General features: G+C 39.9%; 1 protein-coding gene across 1 annotated transcript in view; it reads right to left on the bottom strand.

Annotated features, from left to right (window-relative positions):
• Nucleotides 1–3,401: 3,401 nt before the first annotated feature.
• The window catches only part of LOC148862103 (ubiquitin C-terminal hydrolase 15-like), a 35,714-nt gene continuing 16,151 nt past the window's right edge, over nt 3,402–22,964 (bottom strand). The window contains 4 exon segments of the mRNA XM_088941158.1: nt 3,402–3,763; nt 3,765–4,218; nt 4,287–4,348; nt 5,577–5,789. Coding sequence (XP_088797284.1) covers nt 3,440–3,763; nt 3,765–4,218; nt 4,287–4,348; nt 5,577–5,789 — 1,053 coding nt within the window. The 3' untranslated portion in view covers nt 3,402–3,439.

The following is a 22,964-nucleotide window of genomic DNA, read 5'->3' as shown; positions in this document are numbered from 1 at the left end:
TTTTATTAAGATTGTATTATCAAAAGATGGATTTTTAAACTATTATTAACATTGATAACTATAGATGTCAAATATAATCGGGTCGTTAAACCTAATTAGTAATTGGTTCGGACCTACTACACTCTGTCCTGAACAAAAAAGCCCGACCCATTGACAGCTCTCTAATTATGCAACTTTCTGATTTTCTTGGAACACCTTGGGCTTTTATATAGCATTTGTAGGGCTAAAATGGTTCCACGTAGAGAGACCATTATCTGAAGTAAGGGCTTTTATATAGCCTTTGTAGGGCTAAAATGGTTCCACGTAGAGACCATTATCTGAAGTAAAATGGGAAATTTCTAACCATTGGTTGGTGTGAAAGGATAGACCCATTTGTAATCTTAGATTTTATTGGGAGGAATATCCCTCTAGCTAGGGACTTGAGATACTTCAACACATTACACATGGCTTGAAACATGACATTACACGTGGCAGAAAAAAAACTTAAATTGTCATCAATGTGGACTAGAAAAGCCCATAACTTAAGGTTTTTTTACACGTGGCTTAGGAAAGAAAAATTATATGGGTCGGGTGGCCCGACGGGAATATCCAGCCCGACCCGACCCCCGGACGGGCTTAAACATGCTTATAGGCCCGCAGGCTTTAATTCAGGCCAAAAAGCCCGACCCGCAATAAATTCGAGTCGGGCTCGGGTTTTGTTAAATTAGCCCGGCCCGAGCCCAGTCCAACCCAACCTAATATTAAACTTAAAACTAGTTATGTGATTATGTCCATTTGAATAAATTTTTTGATTTAAGAATGTAAAGTTGTGTTTTAAAATATAAAAGAAAGGGAAAAATACCATCTTGTAGGCCCATCGTTCATTTAAATAGAAAAAAAATACTATCTGAATTTTTAATTCTAATTTGAATAGGAAAAATTGTTATTTTTTTTCAATTAGGTCGGGCTTCGGGCTCGGGCTCGGGTTTCGGGCTTTTTACCAGGGTTGGGCTCGGGCCCAAGTTATAAGCCTGTTGGTCGGGCCAGGTTCAGGCTCGGGCCTAGTATATTTTCATTAGTGATAAGTGAAAGCCCGGCCCGAGCTCGGCCCGGCCCGGCCCATGAATAAGTCCACTCATGACCCACCAAAGGAAAAGCAGGGAGACCGAATATCCCGGTTCCATCCCTTCTACAGAAATGCAAGGCAATTGCAATAACCAATTCATCATCCAGAAGGAATAAAAACAAACTTGGGCCTCAAATGTTGTTTGCACCTAGGGCTCTGTTTTATTTGTAGAATAAATATTTTGGTTCGCTATTTCTTTGGCTTGATTTTGCTTTAGTGTTTATTTTACTTAATTTGCAATACAAACAAACAAAATAAAGCAAAAATATGAAACAAAAATGAATCAGAATTTGCATTCAAATTGTTTGTACTTTGTACTCCCATGCTTTTGCATCAGTACAATCAAAATTGCAAAGGAAACAAACCAGACTTTGTGGATGATGATGGCAGTGCCTGTGTGATCTTCAACTATATGACTTGCCTTACTCTTGCCTCTTAGGCCTCCTTCATTTTTGGCATGGTTTTAAAAAACAACTCGGAAATGGAACCATTCTGGCCACTAATTTTTGGGTCAACAGTTTAATCATCCGGTTCGAATGTACAGTATGTTCTGATAAATAAATTAAAAAAATATATTTAAAAATAGTCAAATGTTGGATGGGTCGATGGTTCAACTGCCAGGGTCAATGGATTGTTTACTTTTTTAACGGTTTTGGGCCAAAGACAGGGTTTAGGGTAAAACAAAACCGGTTGCCTAGACTATTTTCGAGCTGAACAATCCAACTATCTGGGTCAACAGCGGTTCAAAAGCCTTTTTTTTTATAAGTCATTTATCTAAGTAAATGTACTTACCTAAGCAAGTGTATCATGAGGAATACTTATTGAGATAAGTATACTTATTGGTGTTCTTTTATTTCTTAGATAAAGTTATATAATGACCATTTTATCTATATAACAGTAATTATTGAGGGGACAATTTTGTCTCATCACATGTAAAAAATTTTCCACTCCGACAAGAATAAATCCCAATTGAACGTATTTTCTACTCTGTTCAAATAAATCTCAACTTTTTCTTTGGTAGGAAAAAGTTAAACCAACTTGTTGTAAACTCCTCCATATCTACGATAGGGTCTGTAAGGGCTTTGAAGTAGACTGATTGATTATAAACTTATAATATGTAGCAGCCTGTAGTACTTCAGCTCTGTTGTGTATAAACCTACTTGTTAAATTGACAAGCTACTTATTTGTTAAATTTGACACATTTGGACATCATAATATGATAATATTACAATACCATGAGAAAAATGTGTATCCAACATGTGTGCCCGTTTGAGAGGGCTGAAGCACAGTGGCTTTTGGCTTTTCCAAGGTGATTCCCACACAGGCAGCTACTATGTTTGTCAAAACATCCCGAGAGCCCAGATTGGCTATCAATCAGTCATTTGAAGAGCCGTCTGTTTAAGCCTCTATAAATTGCATCTTCTGGATAACTTTAAAGAAGCTGAACCAGTTAAACTGAATCTTTAGCCCAGCCTCTCTCAAACAGGCCCTATATATAGTTGGTTCAGAATTAAGGTTCAAAATATCGATAGGTCCGATAAACCAGTAGAGGAGTATCATTTCTTTTCTTTTTTTTTTTTTTCAAATCTGGTTTCCATCCACCCCCTGAACCAATCGAGACCCCAAAACACCCTCTGTAGGGCGTATCAGGAAGCCCCTGATACAATGTGTATTGATATTTTGAACCTTGTTCAGAACAACTAAAACCAATCTCAACCCAATTATGATTGAGACAACGTAATGCAGACCCTAGCCCTATATAATTGAGTTGGTTTAGTCCGATTCTGTCATGTTTTCCCCATACATTGGCAGCCCTAGTTTGGGTCCTGACGGTTATAAAGTCAGATCAGAGTGGGGCTGCTAATGGCTTTTATTTCTGTTTTTCTGAGAATTGGTGTTTCTGTCTGTTTGCGATTTGGTTGTCTTTCCCTTAATGACGTTTCCTTTACCAGTAAAACCATGTAATCCACATGTGATAATCCCCACGACCGAGTAATCCTTATTGTTTCTGCTTGAATTAAAATGGTTCGAAACTTTGAATACATTGACCTTCAAATTTGAATCCGATTAAAATCCAATTCATTTGCAACCATATGAGCCTACATTAAGCTGTAAGGATTGTTTAAATTCATCTGCAGTATGAAAGTAAAGGTCAGTGATTCAGGGACAACGGAGGAGATCTGAAATAAAACAACAGGCTCCGCAATCGAAATTATCCTGTCATAAAACTCACTCCAGGAAGGAGTCGAGAACATGACATGAACATTTTAATCTTAATCTTAAAAGACCCCACTGATTTAGGTATAACACCATATAGCTCATTTAACGGATTTGTTAAAAAAGTAAAGCCTGAAGTGTAATTACTGTGGAAGTGACATATTTGATCAGAAGGGAATTCCCACCACAAGATTCTAAAATTACAGTTGACAATGACCAGATGTTTGAGCAAAAGTATCTTTTGGGACTACTCCCGTTTTTCACAAATAAACTGCAGTTACCAATAGAAGGAACAGGTTCAGTCGGAAAAATGCTGACCTGTTTCGGATTATTCCCATTCTGTACACTGTCTAGGGGTTGGTTTGACAGGGATGAGTCCAAAACAAAACCTTTGTCTTCTGAGTGGAATCGTATATGTGGCTTACTACGAGAGACTTTTACAGGAATGAGATCCGTGAGAGTATTCTGGTGGATAGTAGGAGGTGTTGAATATTGAGGATATGGAATCAAAGTTGAAGTCAGCATAGTCTACAGTACTAAAAGAATCTCTGGTGCTCTCAGTGGTAAATGATGATTCATCTGAGCTTGTAAAAAGGGGCCAATCACTTGATGTGGCATCTGGAAATTCAGTGCTTGAGTCGGCATAGTTCTCTCTCATAGACAAGACATTTACATTTGCACTCCTTAGAATGCTGTTAGAGGTTTGGTTGCTTGTCCCCGTACTAATTTCTAGTTTGGGATCTGATGAAAATCCTGAGGTGATAGAGTGGCCACTAGGATTGGTTTGCTCTAGCCTTGAAGACTTCTGAGTTTTGGATGTACAATGCCTTGCAGAAGATGGACTTTGCAGGGAAGTAGCTTTCCCAAAACAAGCTCTTGGAGAGCGTGGGCAAGACCTGGACAGGGTTTAACAATTGAAAACTGGATGAACAACTGAATAGGGAAAAAATTAAGTCAACGTTACCTTGAATAGAAAAGGATGTATGCACCTTCAGACATCACCTGGCTCATTGGCACTGGCTGAACCTGTTAACAGAAGAATGATATTGGATAAGAAATCACAAACTGTGGAAAATAACTACAGTTTACATCGAGTTGAGAACTAACTCAACCAAATAACAATCCTATCAATAGAATAGAGAAATAAAACATTACAGAGCTCCTTCAGCAATTTGGACATATCTTGGAACTCAGTACAAACCATCCAGTCCAGAATGAGGGAGAATATCAGCCACCATCCTAGTGATGTTTCTACTTTCTACCTTCCTGTCAAAAGCTATTTTGTTTCCTTTCTCCTTGTTGAGGATTTTGCTGTTTTGCTGTTAGTAGCTTGTTGGGACCACAGCCTATTAGTTGGAAGTTACTTGAGCAGTAGTTCATCTTTCTTTTTCAAGTTGTAAGCACCTGCCAGCCCTATTAAGGGAATATGTCTTTATACATGCTTTTCATTTAAAGTAGAAAAGCTAATGGGATAGGGCGGCCAGCATTATTGGCTTCTCTTCCTTTTCTCCATTCCTTCTCTTTCTCTTCTCTTCTCTTACAAATTCTTTCTTTCTTCTCTTTGTATAATTTTTTTTCTTACTACTTGGTATCAGAGCCTAGTTAGGCTTTCTTGAAGCTGATTCATGCAGCCCTAGATCAGTCAACTGCATGAGGGGATAGACAGCTGATCGATTGTCTATAGATTGCCCAGGTCTTGGATTTTTTGGTGGGATTCAATTATCAGGAGGATGATTTGGGATTTGGGATCAAAATCAGGAAGAACTGGAATGAGGGGAAGAGTCCTAGTCAGGTAGAAGGAAGGAAAGGAGTAGAGGGATCATTAAAAGGAACTAGGGCAATCAAGGTGTATTCAATGAATATGCAGGGATATATGTGCATTCATTTTGAATTGGGAAATGATGGTAAAATAATGTAAGCGTATAAGCTGAAAAGATAATCAATATTTTAAGTCAATGGGATGAGACGGATATTCGGGGGAGTCTTTTGTGATCGGGTGTTTGTGGTATACTAAACTTTTATGTAATTATCCTTTTTGGCGGATCTACAATATATATGTGTAGATCTTTTTGTTTACTTCTTGTAATCCATGTGTCATTGATACAAATCTCTTATAACTCGTCAAAAAACATCTGAGAGATCAATGAATGCTGCAAAAATCCCTTGCATGAATTTCTTTTAACCAATAAAAAAGTAGTTTAAAAATGCCTTAAAATTAAGAAATTGAAACAATTGCAAAATAGATAGATTTTACCTCTGTGTCATCTATCCTTAACCATATACCCTGTAGATCTTTCACATAGGCCACATAATGCCCTGAAAATGATGCATTCAATGTATCCAAGTGCACAACGACAGCATAAAGCAAGTACAGTGGAGGGCTATCGCCTATTCCAGTCATGAATGGAATCATGTCTAGCATATCTGGGAATGTGATATATTTGTTTATTTTTCCATATTTCCCTGTCTGATAAAGAAAAATACTCAACAAGTCAATAATTATACCAAAATTAGCAGAGCTTCAAAAAAAGTTAGATAGTTAATATATTTCCTCAGAAAAAGCTGAAAAACAGGAAACCATTTTAGGCAAGGATCATCAAGCAAGAATATAAGGAATTGAATATTAGACTATTGATGAAGCTTAGTGAACACTGCAAACAATATTATTTGCAATAACTAAGCAGTTCCTTAAAAGGAACTCAGCAGAAACATTTTAAAAGGAACCGAAGGCACACACCTGGAGGTGCACCTTAAGGAAAGGCATGATCCCCCAGTATAGAGGTGCATATGCTTGCAGTATAGATATAAGAGGCATACACCTCTGTTGTGCTTTATACAAGACAGGTGTGACATCATATCCTTTTTTTTTTTTTGATAGATAACCAGAAAATTGAGTTAATTAAGGAAAATTAGAATAAATACAAAGCGACCTGAGAGACCAAGGTTCAAATCTTGGAAACAGCATCTCTGTAAGTGCAGGGGTAATGCTGCATACATCTGTCCCTCCCCAGACCCTGCATTAATGGGAGCCACGTGCACTGGGCTTCCCTTCTTTGGAATAAGTATAAAGCTCCCAAGCCAAGCCAAACCCACATTAAGAGATTAAATTAGCCCAGATCAAATGATCCCTATGCATCCCTTGCTTTACTAGTTATCTACCATTGCATTTGCCGACCTGTTTATTCATTTAAAATTAGCCTCAACCTCACCTGCTAGCCTCCTTATTCTCTTATTACCTGCTTTACTAGTTATCTACCATTGCATCTACCATTGCATCCACCTTATTGCCAGCAAAGAGTCACCCTCCACCTCAACATGTCTCAAATTCAGCTGTCTCATAATTTTTAACCCTTGCAGAAGGGCAGAGAGTTCTGCTAATATGGAATCTGTAGCCCCAATAGGACCTGAATATAAAAACCAAAACTGCACCCCTATCATCTCTAAAGACTCCTATGCCCAAGGACCTGGATTTTCAAGAGAGTTACCATCAAAATTCATTTTGATTCTGTTATTGCTAGATGGAACCCAGTCCTCTTGCACTATCGGTTTCTGCAATGAAGACACTACCATTGCACTGTCGTCTGTCGTAACTTGTATGACCTTATATCTCTTATCTTTTAAACTGGTTTTCTATAATAAAAATATAATATATAAGTTGGAGAGCCATTTTGTCATGTTACGTGTTTTTTAGGATCTTAATACAGGGAAAACGATTGATGAAGGCACGGGCATGAGAGCAAAGGAGTGTATTATCTATTTATCTCAATGGTGATGGAAAACTGACTACACTCAACTTTTCTGTTGAACCACATCAATAACATTGTAAACTTGGTCATCCATCTCTTCATACACTGAAGTTCTTGTTCATCTTTGAGTTCAATGTCCATGTTAGATTGTGACTTGTGAGTCATGTTAACTTGGGAAACTATAGTGTCAGGTGTTCTCACAGTGGAAATAGATACTTTGTAACCATTTTGTCATGTTACTCCTCTTATGCATTTTGACATTTAGGGTCCTATTTGAGTCATGCTTTACAGTGGATATAGATACTTTGTAACCTTTATTGATGACTATTCAAGAATGGCATGGCTTTACTTGGCAAAAGAAAAAAAAATTGATTTGTTTGCCATTTTTCAATCTTTCCACGCTAAAATAAAAAACAATTTGGTGCTTCAATAAAGATTTTATGTTTAAATGGAAACAAATTCCTATACTCTTACAAAACATATTTCACCCAGCATAGTATTTTTCTTGGACTTCTTGTTCACATACTCCAAAACAAAATGTAATAGCTGAACGGAAGAACCAGTATTTGTAGAAGATTGCTCGTCCAAGTGACTATACCAAAATGTTTTGGAGTGACTTTTCTTGTGTTGTTTGCTACTCTCCCTCCACTGGTATTTGTTGTGACTGTTTTGTCCGGCGTTTAGATCCTTATTTGTCTAAGTATAGTACCGCAGGGGTACTCTTGTAATTTTCTTCTTTTACTTTTTATGTTCTGTCGCCCTAGTATATATATCAAAGCTGACACCACCAGCAGTACCTTTTTGGCTCAGTTCTCTCTTCTCTTCTTCTTCTTCTCTCTCTCTCTCTCTCTCTCTCTCTCTCTCTCTCTTTTCTCTCTTCTTCCATTCTTCTCTCCTGCATAACATGGTGTCAGAGCGGGACTACCAGATCTGAAAGGAGAAGTCGAGTGAACAGTTTTTCTTCACACCAGATTTCCAGATCTGCCGCCCTCATCTGCTGTTCGGCTGATTGAAGATCTCACGCACTGAAGTAACTTTTCTCTCTCCTTTTATCTGGTCATGTGCCAGGGCAGAACCTGTACTAGGTCTGCTGATTGGATGTGAGGTGATCAGCACCTCTTTCTTTCCTTTTTTGTGGGGTTGGCTGATCCCTGTAAAACTGTAGGTCGTGAGGACCTTTTGTGTGCTGCAACAGCAGCTTTTATGGTGAACTGAAGGTCAGAAAGTGACCTGTACTTGCTGTAACAGATTTTGTGTGGTGCAACAGCAGCTTCTATGGTGAACTGAAAGTCAGAAAGTGACCTGTACTTGCTGTAACAGCCGTCCTGTTGATGCGTAGGTCAAGAGATGACCTGTATGCACTGTGGCAACACTTGTGTTGATTCTGTAGGTCAAGGGATGACCTGTTTGTGAGGTAACAACACCTATGTTTTTACAAAAAGAGGTGTATTTCTGAAGAAAAAAAGGGTTTTTCCTTTCTCCCTCTGTCAAAATTTTTTTAAGGCTGTATACCCCATTTAAGAGTATTTTTCTGAATCTGAAATCATGAGTGGTCAAGAGGGATCAAATTATACACCACTGCATGGGGAAAGATAGGTTATATAAATGGGAGAATCAAATAACTCAATTCTGGGAGTGTTGAATATGACAGATGGAACCAAGAAAACAGCATGGTCATATCCTAGCTTTTAGTGTCTATGCAATCTTAAATAAGAAGGAATTTTATGTGGGCTGAAACGGCAAATGAGATATGGAAACAAGCAAAATCAACCTATTCCGAACTGCGTCACTATGCAAAAATCTACTAGTTACAGGCAGAATCGTCCACTTGTAAACAGGGGGAGAGGCGTCTATCTATGTACTACTCAGACTTGACCTCTGTCTAGAAGGAGTTAGACCATTATCAGAGTGTGGACTGGAAGTGTGATGAAGATGCAAAACTGTACAAAAAACTTGTTTCCCAACAGAAAGTGTTTGCTTTCCTACATGGTTTGAACCCTACATATGAATTTATCAGTCTAGATCCTAGGTAGCAAGGATCTTCCATCAGTCTAGGAAGCTTATGCTCTTATATAATCAGAAGAAAGCAAAAGAAATTTGATGAAAATTTCTAGAGGAGATGCAGTTGTGTTGGCAACAAAAGGGAGTGTTACTACCAGTGGGGGAAATACCTTTAAAAAGGGGGATTTTCAGAGAAAGGTGAATGACAAGGACAAATTGTAGTGTACTCATTGCCAGAAACCTCGACACACCCGAGACACATGCTGGGATCTTCATGGGAAGCCAAAATGGGCTCAAGATCTGAATAAGAAGCAAGGTTCAGATATGAATAAAAAGTCAAGACAGCAAGGTACAAGAAAACACACTATGGAAAATATGGCTACTCAGGAGAATCAGCCCCCCATTACTACTATTACTCAGACACATACCCCTGGATCTGGACCAAGGGAGGATATTATAAATTACTTCTGTGACCATCGAGAGCTTTATGGTAAAGCAATTCGTCAAATGGATACTCCTCCCTCAACCTCATTTGTGTCTACATCAGGTAACTCTGCCACTGCTTTCCACGTAAAATCTCATACCCCTAACACTCCTTGAACCATTGATTCCGGAGCGTCTAAACACATGACTGATAAATCCTCTTACTTTCAAACCTACCTCCTTTCTGGAAGAGACAAGGTGAGACTAGCCGATGGATCATACTCTACCATTGTTGGTCAAGGAACCATTTCTCTTCCTTTTGGCCTTACATTGTCTAATGTTTTACATGTCCCAAAATTTCCCATTAATTTGTTCTCTGTTAGTAGTATTATTAATTCCTTAAACTGCTCAGTAACCTCTTTCCCTTCTCACTGTGTGATTCAGGATCTGGCCTCGGGGAAGATGATTGGTAAAGGATTTATGGTGGATGGGCTTTACATGCTGGAGAACAAGGATGGCCTTCAAGTCCCAGAGTCTAAGAGTCGGTCTTGTAAGAGTCAGGTCTATTTATGGCACATTTGTCTTGGTCATTTATCTTTTGAGTCTTTAAAAGTTGTGTTTCCAGAATTGTTTAAGTCAGTGTCAGTGCTAGAATTTACTTATCAAACTTGTCAACTGAGTAAGCAATGTAGAACTCATTTCTCTTCGAAGAATAATAAATCTGAATTTCCCTTCCACATTATTCATTCTAATGTTTGGGGCCCTATTACTTTACCATCTAAGAGTGCTTACAAGTATTTTCTTACCCTTATTGATGATTACTCCAGATATACATGGGTATATCCCATGCGAACCAGGGATGAAGTACCTAAAATTATCCAAGATTTCCAGCAGATGATCTTCACCCAATTTCAAATTGAAATCCAAAGAATATTTTCATAGTGATCTCACGGAATTTTTTGCTTCGCGTGGCTCACTTCACCGTAGCTCTTGTTCCCAAACACCACAACAAAACGGTGTTGCTAAAAGAAAGAACCAACACCTTCTTGAAGTGGCTCGGGGGTTGCTATTCCATATGAATGTCCCGAAACGTTTTTGGCTTGAGGCTGTCCTTTGTGCTACCTACCTCATCAACCACATGCCCTCTTGGTGGTTAGAGTATGTAGAGAAGATGGGCCGAATGGCCCATAGAGTGTCATTTCATGTTATGCTATGTTTCTCTCTGTTGTGGGCCTTATTCTGGGCCCATACTCTGTAATGTTTTGTTTTTTGTATTTTCCTGCCCACTCAAGGGCCTCTCTGTAATTTGTCAAAGATTAACTTATTAATAAGATGTTTAGAGTGTTAGAGGTGTGTTATGTTCGAAACTCTTACTCTCTAACACTCGTTGCATCTAACTCAAACAGTTCCATACATCAAGTGGGCTGTTTTTCAACTTGGTATCAGAGCGAGCCATTGCTTGGCGTGTCCCTCATGTGGTTCTAGTTCAGCCAACTACATGAGGAGGTTCTAGGGCTGAAAGTTTACAGTCATCCGCCTGGTTCTTGGAGGTCATTGGAGGGTGCCCAAGGTGACCAGGAAGAATCAGAGAGCAAGTTGTTTGGCCTGATTTGAAATCAGAGAAAAAGAATTTCGAAGTTATCTCAGAGAACAAGTGTTCGGCCTGGTTTATAGTTCAAACCAGAGACTCTCTTACTGTAAGTCTTTTCTCAGTCCTTTGCTGGGTTATTTTTTGTTGTTTGGGAGGACTGTTAAAGCATTTAAAGCCCACCTCCATTCGGCCCACTGTTGCTGGACTGATTCTACTCAGAAATTTCTAGGTTGTTTTGGAAGTGCTATTCGACTGATTATTGGACTGCCAAACTGCTGAAACTGATCTAAAACTAAGTGGTACTAGTCTCATCTTCATCCCAGCCTCTTCTTGGACCTATACTGAACACTTTGAAGTGGTTTCTTCTAGTTAACAGTAGGCTGTTAAATACTGCACACTGAGTGTTCGACAAAAGGTCTCTTAAGGACTGTGGCCCTTTTTTTCTTCTCTTTGGGACAACAGCTGTTGGGAATCTGAAATACCTTGTGATTGGAGGTTTGTTGGGTGTCCTTTGAAGGCTGAAATAGTAAAGAAAGAACTACCACCGAACTGGACACAGTTATCAAGATTGAACTGATTCTGTGAGCTAGTTGTTGTTGCCTATTCAACTCAAACTAAACTCATCAAGACCCCAATACCTTGGGAAACCTATTGAAAATCCTAATTGAAGTCTTTACATGATGGATTTCTCAAGCCTTGAAAACAAGAATGCTGCTGAATATGGACAGATTTTGGGAACCCCAACTGATTCTATGCTGGCTGTAACTACAATTAAGCTTGATGGGACCAACTACTTGGCTTGGTCACAATCAGTGAAAATCCATATTTGTAGCAAAGGAAAATGGGGTTTTATTTCTGGGAACAAGAAAGCTCCTCCAGAGGATGATCCATCTTATGAGAGATGGGTGCAAGAAAACTACACAGTGATTGGGTGGCTTGTGAACACAATGCAACCACAAATTAGTCAACATTATCTGTGGATGAACTCGGCTAAAGAAATCTAGGATAGTGTTGCAGAAACTTACTCCCAGAAGTTGAATGTTGCCAGAGCTTACAAACTGAGAAATGATGTGAAGAATCTAAAACAGGGGGAGAAGTCACTTGCAGCATACTTCTCAGCCCTAAAATCTATATGGCAAGAGATTGATTTGATAGAGGCTGTGACATGGGATACCCCTAAGGATGCTGAAACATATAGGAAATTGGTTGAAAAGAATAGGGTCTTTGAGTTCTTGATAGGGCTGAATTCTGAATATGACATTACAAAGCAAAACATCTTGTCCAAGGAAGATGTTTCATTGTCTCAAGCATATGCTTTGGTCAACAGTGAATTGGTTGAAAAGAATAGGGTCTTTGAGTTCTTGATAGGGCTGAATTCTGAATATGACATTACAAAGCAAAACATCTTGTCCAAGGAAGATGTTTCATTGTCTCAAGCATATGCTTTGGTCAACAGTGAAGAAAGTAGGAGGCAAGTGCAGGTTCAAGAAGTCAGTACCAATGATCATTTTGCAAATATGGGAATTAAACCCAAAGGGGTTACAAGAGCTCCCAGTGGCACAGGAAAGGAGGTGGTGTGTGAATATTGCAAGAAGTCGAAACACACCAAGGACAAGTGCTGGAAATTGCATCCCAGTCTTGTCCCTATCCGATTCCAGAAGAAAAATGATAGTAGAAAGACAGGAAGTGCACATGCAGCCACAAGTACAGATACAGAGGTTGAGTCTGCCAGTGCACAATTGGCAGCCATGAAAGCTGAATATGTTTAGTTTGGAAAGATGATCAGCCAGCTTGAAGGTGTAACTTCATCATCCAACCCTTCTGTAAGTCCAGCCACCACCGCATTTGCTCACTCAGGTATAAGGGCTTCTGCTACCATGCATCCACCTCAGGTAATCCCAAGACCCCTTGGATCATTGACTCGGGTGCTTCTGATCACATGACCAACATTTCCACTTTGTTTGTGTCATATGATTTGCTTCTTGGTCATGACAAAATCACCTTAGCTGATGGTTCTCTTGCCCCTATTTCTGGCAAGGGAACTGTCAAGCCTACAGACTCTTTACTCTTATCTTCCACTCTTCATGTACCTAAATTAAATACCAACTTGTTATCTGCAAGTAGCTTGACCAAGTCATTGAATTGTTGTGTAACCTTTTTCCCTTCTCACTGTGTGTTTCAGGACTTGAAGTCTCGGAAGGTGATTGGGAGTGGTCATGAAGCGAATGGAATATACTTGCTCGACACCCCTGGCCAATGCTTTGATCATCCCAAGAATGTTGCTTTTGGTTCTACTTCTTTAGAGTCTGCCAGTCAAATTATGTTGAGTCATTGTCAGTTGGGTCATTTACCTTTTTCTGCTTTAAGTCATTTGCTTCCCAAACTGTTTAAGGGAGTCGGTGTGTCCAGTCTCAATTGTGAGTCATGTCAGTTGTCAAGCATTGTAGAAAAAATTACCCTGTAAGCAATAAAAGATCTTCTTTTCTTTTTCATATTGTACACTCTGATGTGTGGGGACCTTACCACTTATCCTCTATGGGGGGTTACATATACTTTATCCAGTTTATTGATGACTTTTCTAGATTCACTTGGATATACTTAATGAAATCCCGAGATGAAGTCCTGAGACTTGTGAGGCAATTTCATGAGTTTGTTTTAACTCAATTTGATACGAGAATTAAGGTTTTCAGATCTGACAATGCAAAAGAGTATTTTGAGAAGAGTTTATCCTTGTATCTCTCTAACATGGGGGTTACTCACCAAAGCTCTTGTGTTAGAACCCCTGAACAAAATGGAGTTGCTGAGAGGAAAAATAGACATTGTTGAAGTTGCAAGGAGCCTTTTATTTGCCTCACATGTTCCCACAAGATTTTGGAGTGATGTTGTACTTATTGCTACCTATCTCATAAACCGTATGCCATCCAGGGTTTTAGGGTTTAAATCCCCCTTCAGTCTTCTTCATCCAAACAAGGATCTCTTCCCAATTCCTCTTCGTGTGTTTGGCTGTACCTATTTTGTTCACATTCCAAGTGTGCAGAGACACAAATTTGAACCAAAAGCCCACAAATGCATGTTCCTTGGTTACTCCCCCACACAAAAGGGTTATTGTTGTTTTGATTCAAAGACTGGCACCCGACATGTCTCTATGGATGTTACCTTTGATGAACTTTCTCCTTTTTATGGTTCCTCTCAGGAAGGACATTGTCAACAGGGGGAGAGTCTGTCACAAGTTTTTGCTCTTCCCCTTCCTGTCCTGGTTGAGTCTCTTAACAAATCTGTATCCTCACCAAATGAATCAAAGGAGGATCAGCCACTTCATTCCTCTTGTCCTAGTAATCCTATTTCTTTACCTCCTCGTCCTACCCATAATCCCAAAGTGTATCAAAGGCAGAGATCCAGGAATGAGCAAGTGGTTTCCCTTACAACAGATGAGGCTCATACACTCTCAATCACATATGAGATAATAGGTACTACTTCAGCTCCCTTGGAATCATCCTTCCCAGATCTTGATGTCCCCATTGCTGTTAGGAAAGGAAAGCGAAAGTGTACTGCACATTGCATTTCCAAACACCTTTCTTATGACCTACTTTCCCCCTCATATTGTGCCTACCTCTCTTCAGTTGCTTCTAACCCCATTCCTAGGCCTGTCTCAGAAGCTCTTGGGATTCCAGAATGGAGAGATGCCATGCAAACTGAAATGGATGCTCTACATGAAAATGGTACTTGGGAGGTGGTGGATTTGCCCGAAGGGAAGGATCCAGTTGGGTGCAAGTGGGTTTTTACCATTAAATATAGGGCAGATGGGACTATTGAGAGGTACAAGGCCAGACTTGTTGCAAAAGGCTACACACAGACATATGGGATTGACTATCTAGAGACTTTTGCCCCTGTTGCTAAGATGACATCTGTGAGGGTTCTTTTATCTATGGAGCTCACTTTGATTGGCCTCTCTATCAGTTAGATGTAAAGAATGCATTTCTGAATGGTGACTTACATGAGGAGGTCTACATGTGTCTTCCTCCATGAATGTATGGGAAAGATATGCAAGGAAAGGTATGTAAACTAAAGAAATCTCTTTAGGGCCTCAAACAATCTCCTAGAGCATGGTTTGAGAGATTTAGAGCTGCACTTGTTAAATTCGGCTATGTTCAGACACAATCAGATCATACTCTCTTTGTGAAGAAAAGTGGATCTCTAGCAGTGTATCTCATTGTGTATGTTGATGACATTATAGTGACTGGTGATGATGCCTCAGGCATTCTGGCCCTTAAGTCTTTCCTCCGTACAGAATTTGAGATTAAGGATCTGGGGGAGTTGAGATACTTCCTTGGCATAGAAGTTGTCAGATCCAGGGATGGGATTCTTATTTCCCAGAGGAAATATGTCCTTGATTTGTTGTCTGAAACTGGAAAATTTGGTGCAAGACCAGCTGCAACTCCTATTGATACGAGTCACAAACTTTCAGCTTCGGATGGAACTTTGTTGGAAGACAAAGGGGTCTTTCAGAGACTTCTTGGGAAGCTTCTGTACCTGTGCATGACTAGGCCAGACCAGATATTGCGTATGCTGTCAGTTGCATTAGCTAGTTCATGCATGCTCCTAGAGATACCCATATGGCAGTAGCAGAACGGATTTTGTGCTATTTGAAAGGCTCTCTAGGAAAAGGAATTCTATTTGCCAAACATGGTCATCTGAAACTTGAAGCCTATACTGATGCTGATTGAGCTGGAAATATTGATGATAGAAGATCTACTTCAGGGTATTGCAGTCTGGTGGCTAGTAATATTGTCTCTTGGAGGAGTAAGAAACAAACAGTTGTGGCTCGATCCTCCGCAGAAACAGAATATAGAGCCATGGCACATGGAGTCTCGGAATTGTTGTGGCTAGGGTCCTTAATGGAAGAACTTGGGATTGATCATGACAAACCCATGATGTTGTATTGTGATAATCAAGCTGCCATCAACATTGCTCACAACCCGGTACAACATGATAGAACCAAACATATTGAGGTTGATAAACACTTTATTCATGAAAGAGTCTCCTCCAGTGAAGTGTGTCTTCCATTCATTACTTCTGAAGGACAATTAGCAGATTTCCTCACCAAGGGCATTTCCAAGGCAAGGCTTCAACATGACACTGGCAAGCTAGGCATGATTAACATCTATGCTCAGCTTGAGGGGGTGTAGAGAAGATGGGTCGAATGGCCCATAGACTGTCATTTCATGTTATGTTATGTTTCTCTCTGTTGTGGGCCTTATTCTGGGCCCATACTCTGTAATGTTCTGTTTTTTGTATTTTCCTACCCACTCAAGGGCCTCTCTGTAATTTGTCAAAGATTAACTTATTAATAAGATGTTTAGAGTGTTAGAGGTGTGTTATGTTCGAACCTCTTACTCGCTAACACTCATTGCCGCCAACCCTCTCTTCTCTTCCTTTCTTGTTTGTTTTGTTCTGGTTTGCATCTAATCTCAAACAGTTCCATACATCAAGTGGGTTGTTTTTCAACTGAGTACAAAGCCCCACATCAGCTTCTTTTCCCTAAGGCTAATCTTCTTTCTATTCCTCCTCTTGTGTTTGGGTGTCATTGTTTTGTTCAAAATCTGTCACCCACTCGTGGCAAATTAGATCCTCGTGCCATTCCTTGCATTTTCTTCAGGTACTCCTTCACTCAGAAGGGATATCGGTGCTTTGATCTTGTCTCTCAAAAATTTTATGTCCCTATGGATCTCTCTTTTTTTGAGAGTGAGCATTTCTTCCCTGTTTCTCCTTAAGGGGAGTGTAGGAATGAGGAGAAATTAGTTCAGCTCCCTCCTCCCTTCCGTGTCTTCTTTCATCGTCACAAAGGCCAACCGTGTGTTTGAGAGTTGTGGGGCACCTAGAAGCTGTACCACCAATGCCATCAGACTCTCTGGGAGCGGATCATACCCATTCAGGTACATTGGTCCTTGTTGATGTTCCTGACCCTATTGCCATTGACACTTTTGTTGCTAATGACCTTGACCTTCCTATTGCTCACCAGAAAGGTATTAGATCTTGCACCACTAAACACCAAATTTCTCACTTTGTTTTCTATGAAAACATTTCACCCTCCTTTCGAGCCTTTCTTTCTTCCATTGACAATGTCCCTACCTAAGAATGTGGCAAAAGCTCTTTTGATACCTGAATGGACAAATGCTATGAAGGGAGATATTAATATGTTACATAAAAATGGCACATGGGAACTTGTAAATCTTCTTGAAGAGAAAGATCCAATTGGATGTAAATGGGTTTTCATGGTTAAACACAAGGCTAATGGCACCGTGGAACGGTATAAAGCTCGTTTATTAGCAAAGGGGTTTACACAAGTGTATGGAGTAGATTATGCAGAAACTTTTGCACCCATTGCTAAGATGAACTCCATTAGAATCCTTTTCTCCCTTGTTGCTAACCTTGATTGGGATTTATATCAGTTTGACATCAAGAATGCCTTCCTAAATGGTGACCTTGAAGAGGAAGTATACATGGTTCAACTCCCTAGTTTTTAGGTTCAAGGTAATAAATAGAAAGTGTGCAGGCTAAAGAAATCATTATATGGGTTGAAACAATCACCAAGAGCCTAGTTCAACAGGTTCCATGTAGCAGTACAGCAAAGAGGATACAAGCAATGTCAGTCTAATCACACATTGTTTGTGAAGAGAGGGGAAGGGAAAATTGCAGCACTGATAGTATATGTTGATGATATAGTTATCACTGGTGATTGGAATGATGAAATTCAGAAGTTGAAGAATTTTCTTACTATCCAATTTGAAGTGAAAGATCTAGGTCCTCTAAGGTACTTCCTTGGGATTGAAGTGGCCCGCTCACAAAGGATATCTTCATTTCCCAAAGATAATATGTCCTAGATCTACTCCAGAATACAAGAAAACTAGGAATGAAGCCAGTTGATTCCCCCATTGACCCTAACCACAAACTAGGTGACTATCAGGGTGAACCCATCAAGGATGTTAAACTGTTCTAGAGACTTTGTAGGAAGATTGTTATATCTTTCTATGACTCGACCAGACATAGCTTATACAGTGGGTGTTTTTAGCCAGTTCATGCATGCCCCTAAGACTATCCATCTTAAAGCAGTAGAAAGAGTTCTTAGATATCTTAAGAAGTTCCCAGGTGCAGGCTTGTTGTTCCAAAAGCATGGACATTTGAAAGTTGAAGTGTATACAGATGCAGATTGGGCAGGATCCCTAAGTGACAGAAAGTTAACTAGTGGCTACTATACCTTCATAGGAGGTAATTTAGTTACTTGGAGAAGCAAAAAGCAGAATGTGGTAGCTAGATCTAGTGTTGAAGCTGAATACCGGGCAATGTCTCATGGAGTGAATGAAATTATGTGGCTGAAAAATTTGTTGGGTGAGTTGGGTTTTCTAGTTGACGGACCTATGACACTATTCAGTGTTGCATGATAGAGCTAAACACATCGAAGTCGACAAACACTTTATCAAAGAAAAGGTCGTCACAGGGGAAGTGTGCACTCCTTATGTTAGTTCAGAAGATCAATTTGCAGACATCTTTACAAAAGGGTTACACCACTCACGGCATCATGATTTATGTGGCAAGTTGGGCATGATTGACATTTATGTCCCAACTTGAGGGGGAGTGTTAAAAGATTGTTATTTGTCTAAGTATAGTACAGTAGGGGTACTCTTGTAATTTTCTTCTTTTATTCTTTATGTTTTGTCGCCCTAGTATATTTATCAAAGCTGGCGCCACCAGTAGTACCTTTTTGGCTCTCAGTTCTCTCTTCTTCCATTCTTCTCTCCTGCATAACAAATCCCAAGGATGAAAATATTTTGTTGTTCTGATGTTACCTTCTTTAAGTTAACAACCTTCTTCTCTAGTGAAAGTCTTTCAACTAATACATGTTTATTTCTACTACCTAGTCCCATGGACTGTATTATAATATCTTATGTATAAAGTAGTGTGGAGCAACCTAAAAAAGAGTGTTTACATGTTAGCCTACCACATGACTAATCTAGTGTCTCCAACATCATTGTTTCCATTAGGAGTTTAGACCACCTCATCTAATTTTCACCTTCCTATTACACACTAAAGTCTGAAAAGGTAAGCATAGTTGTACTAACCATCTTATTTCTCAATTTGTATAACTTGAGCATCCATCCCCTTCCTCTCAACAATTTATTTCTCTATTATCTTCAGTTTCTATTCCCTAATTTATGACAGAAAACTTGGTCTAGATGGAGAAAAGCTATGGGGAGTTAATTGCACTTGAATAGAACAATACATGGGATCTCACACGTCTTCCCCTAGTAAGCATGCAGTTGGCTGTCAATGGGTGTAAACAGTAGAAGATTTACCAAATGTTAGTGTTGAACATCTTAAGGCAAAACTGGTAGTGAAATAATATGCTTAGTTGCATGGGGTTAGGGGCCGATTCGAGCCGAGCTGTGCCGAATAGTACAAGGCTCGAGCTCGGCTCACTAATGTTGTACAAGGCTCGAGCTCAAGCTCAGTTTGAGCTAGAACATTGAGCTCGAGCGCAACTCGAGTCAAAAACTCATAAGCTCGAGCTCGATTTCAAAAAAAAAATGTTTTATAAACATAAAAAATATATATAAAGTATTTTTATTTGATATTTAAAAAATGTAAAGATACTGAGCCGAATGGGTCCTAGTATCTTCTCTTGTAATATCTTTTCTTTTCTTGTTGGCTAATGGGCCTGTTATTTCTTTTTTGTTTAATCTCTTTATGTTACTGCCTAGCTGGCCGTCCACTTAAGGGCATACTTGTCATTACTCTAACATTAATTCTTAATAAAAAAGGATTAGAGGAGAAAGGAAGATGATTCGAATCTTCTTCTTCTTCCTTCTCTTTTCGCCATCTTCTTCTCTAGTATTGCTGCTTTTACTTCTCTTCTTCCTTTTTTTCCCCTCTAATCTTCAAATTTACACCCAATATTTGAGGACTGATTTACATCTAAAAATTAAGAATTATAATATTTTTATTATATATACTATTTTCTATAATTTTACTATATATGTATATATATTCGAGCTCGGCTTGAAATTCGGTTGAAACCGAGCCGAGCTTGAGCATCTCGTGAATAGTTCAGCTCATGGCCACCCCTACATGGGGTCAGTTATTGTGAAACTTTCTTGCTAGTTCTTTTTTCCTTTTTGAAAGGTATATAGTGAAACTTTTTCTTTTGGGAAAAAGTAACTTGATCATCTTTCTTGTTGTTACCTTAGGGTGACCTCTATACCAAATGCCTTATTGCATGGTGATTTAAATGAGAATATATATATATGGAGCAACCTCTAGGCTTTCTTTAAGAATATGTTAAGGTATATAGGTTGAGAAAAGGCTGTATATGGCTTGAAACAATCCAACCAAGAGTGATTTGGTCAATTCAATGAAGTTGTACAAAAAATTGGCCTAAAATGGTTCCACATTGATCATTCTGTAATGTTGATGACATTGAGATTATAGGCAATAATTACAACCAAGTAAGTTTTTTTCATTTTGATAAATAATTACAGCCAAGTAAGTTTTACAGCATCATTTCAAAAATAATGACCTTGAAAAACTAAGAACACATAACAGATAAGACTCCTACTGATCTATACTACTGAATTTAGATAAGAACACATAACAAATAAGACTCCCTACTAATCCATAGACTCCCTACAGATCTATACTACTGAAAACAAATAAGATAGACACCGAATTAGATAAGATGAGAACTGAATTAGATAAGATGAGAACACCCTTTACTGTTGTTGTCGGCGGCAATACTGCTTCCCAATAAAGGCGCCCATAACATTACTCCCCTACGGGACTAAGAGCTTGTCCTCAAGCTCGAATCCAGGAAATGTGTCTTGAAACTCAGTCAAAGGGATCCAGGTAGCTTCGGTCAATGGTAAGCTGACCCATTCCACCAGGACTTCAAGAACACCTCGATTAATTCTGGAGCGAACAATAGTCTGAGGTTGGGGAATGAGTTTGCCGTCCTTCAAGGATGGTAAGGGGGGAACATTGTTAGGAGGAATATCTAGAAACGGATTGAGCAAGGAAATGTGGAGGACATCATGGAGCCTATTGTGCTCTGGCAGTTCCAGCTGGTATGCAACCGTACCAATTCATTGTAAAACCTTGAAAGGTCCATAAAACTTAGGAGCTAATTTAGGAGCAGCCCTGCGGCTCAAGGAGCGTTGTCGATAAGGCTGAAGCTTCAACCAAACAAACTGCCCAGGTTCAAATGACAATTCCCAATGATGCTTGTCGTAGGCATGCTTCATGCGTAGTTGTGCCTGCTGTAAGCGAAGAGAAACTTCGACCAGAAGGGCATCTCGCTCTTGTAGGGAACGATCAATCTCCTCCAAATGAGTAGAACCAGGTTCATAGGACAACAAACGAAGAGGTTCACGGCCATAGACGACCCGGAAAGGTGTCATTCCTAGGGAAGAATGATAGGCAATGTTATAGCAGTACTTTGCCCAAGGAAGCCAATCAACCCACTGTCGCAGTTTATCCCCAACAAAACAACGGAGATACATTTCGATCATTCGGTTCACCACCTCAGTTTGACCATCTGATTGAGGATGATAAGCGGAAGAAAGAGCTAAAGTGGTACCATGTAACCGAAACAATTCCCTCCAGAAGGTACTAGTAAAAACCGGGTCCCTGTCGCAGACAATCGATTCCGGTAACCTGTGTAAATGGAAAATGTGGGTGAAAAAGACGTGGGCGACAGAAGTAGCACTGTATGGATGTGACAAAGGAATGAAATGGGCATACTTAGAGAAGCGGTCCACCACCACGTAAAGAACCGATTTTTCCCCAACCTTGGGTAGTCCCTCTATGAAATCCATGGAGATATCGGCCCATATCTATGCTGGGATCGAAAGGGGCTGAAGAAGGCTAGCGGGATGCAGATTTTCCCATTTGTGTTGTTGACAAGTAGAGCAGTTTTGGATAAAGTCCCTAATAGAAGCCTTCATACCTTGCCAATGGAAATCTGCTTGGACGCGATACAGTGTCTTCTGAATGCCTTCATGGGAAGAGTTATGAATACCGGGGATGATGGAGGGAATTAGAGGGGAATCGGTTGGAAGATGCACCCGACCTTTATACATCACAAGCCCGTCTTGAAGGGACACTGGGCACCATGAAGTTCATCCAACAACTCGTCCACAATGGGAATAGGGAATTTATCCTTGACAGTCCAGTTATTAAGTTCTCTGTAGTCAACACAAAATCTCCAAGTGCCATCCCGCTTTTCCACCAACAAGACTGCCGAGGAGAAAGGAGAACGGCTAAGGCAGATGATCCCTTGCTTCATTATTTCAGCACATTGCTTCTCAATCTCGTCTTTCTGCAGATGTGGGTAGCGATAAGGTCAAACGACGACTGGTTCGGAGCCTATCACCAGAGGGATCCGGTGATCACAAGCTCAGGAAGGAGGAAGTCCCTTGGGTTCTTGGAACATGTTTGAAAAATCGGCAAGGAGCCTTTCCATGGTTGTTGTCTGCGTCATCTCACATTGGAGCACATGTACTTGTGGGTTTTTAGCCTTTACCATGTTAGATTGCCAAGTGACTTGCTTCCCGTTTAAGTGGAATGTCATCGATAGGGTGCTGAAATCCCATAGGATTGGGCCCAGGGTGATCAACCACTTTACCCCAAGAACTATATCAAATCCATCCAAGGATAGCACAAATAAATCAGCAAAGAAAGATTCAAAATTGACCTATATTTGGACGTCCTTACAGATGCCCGGGCTGTGTTCTCTTTCACCATTTGCTACGGCTACCTACAGTCGTGGTTTGACTTCCATTGGAAACTTCAGCTGGAGGGCAGCTTGCTCGCTTACAAAATTGTGTGTTTC

The sequence above is a fragment of the Nelumbo lutea genome, chromosome 4, assembly GCF_056320005.1.
Source record: "Nelumbo lutea isolate HS-2025 chromosome 4, American lotus-T2T, whole genome shotgun sequence".
NCBI lineage: Eukaryota > Viridiplantae > Streptophyta > Magnoliopsida > Proteales > Nelumbonaceae > Nelumbo > Nelumbo lutea.
The sequence above is the reverse complement of the archived record's forward strand: the minus strand, read 5'-3'. Positions and strand labels throughout refer to the sequence as shown.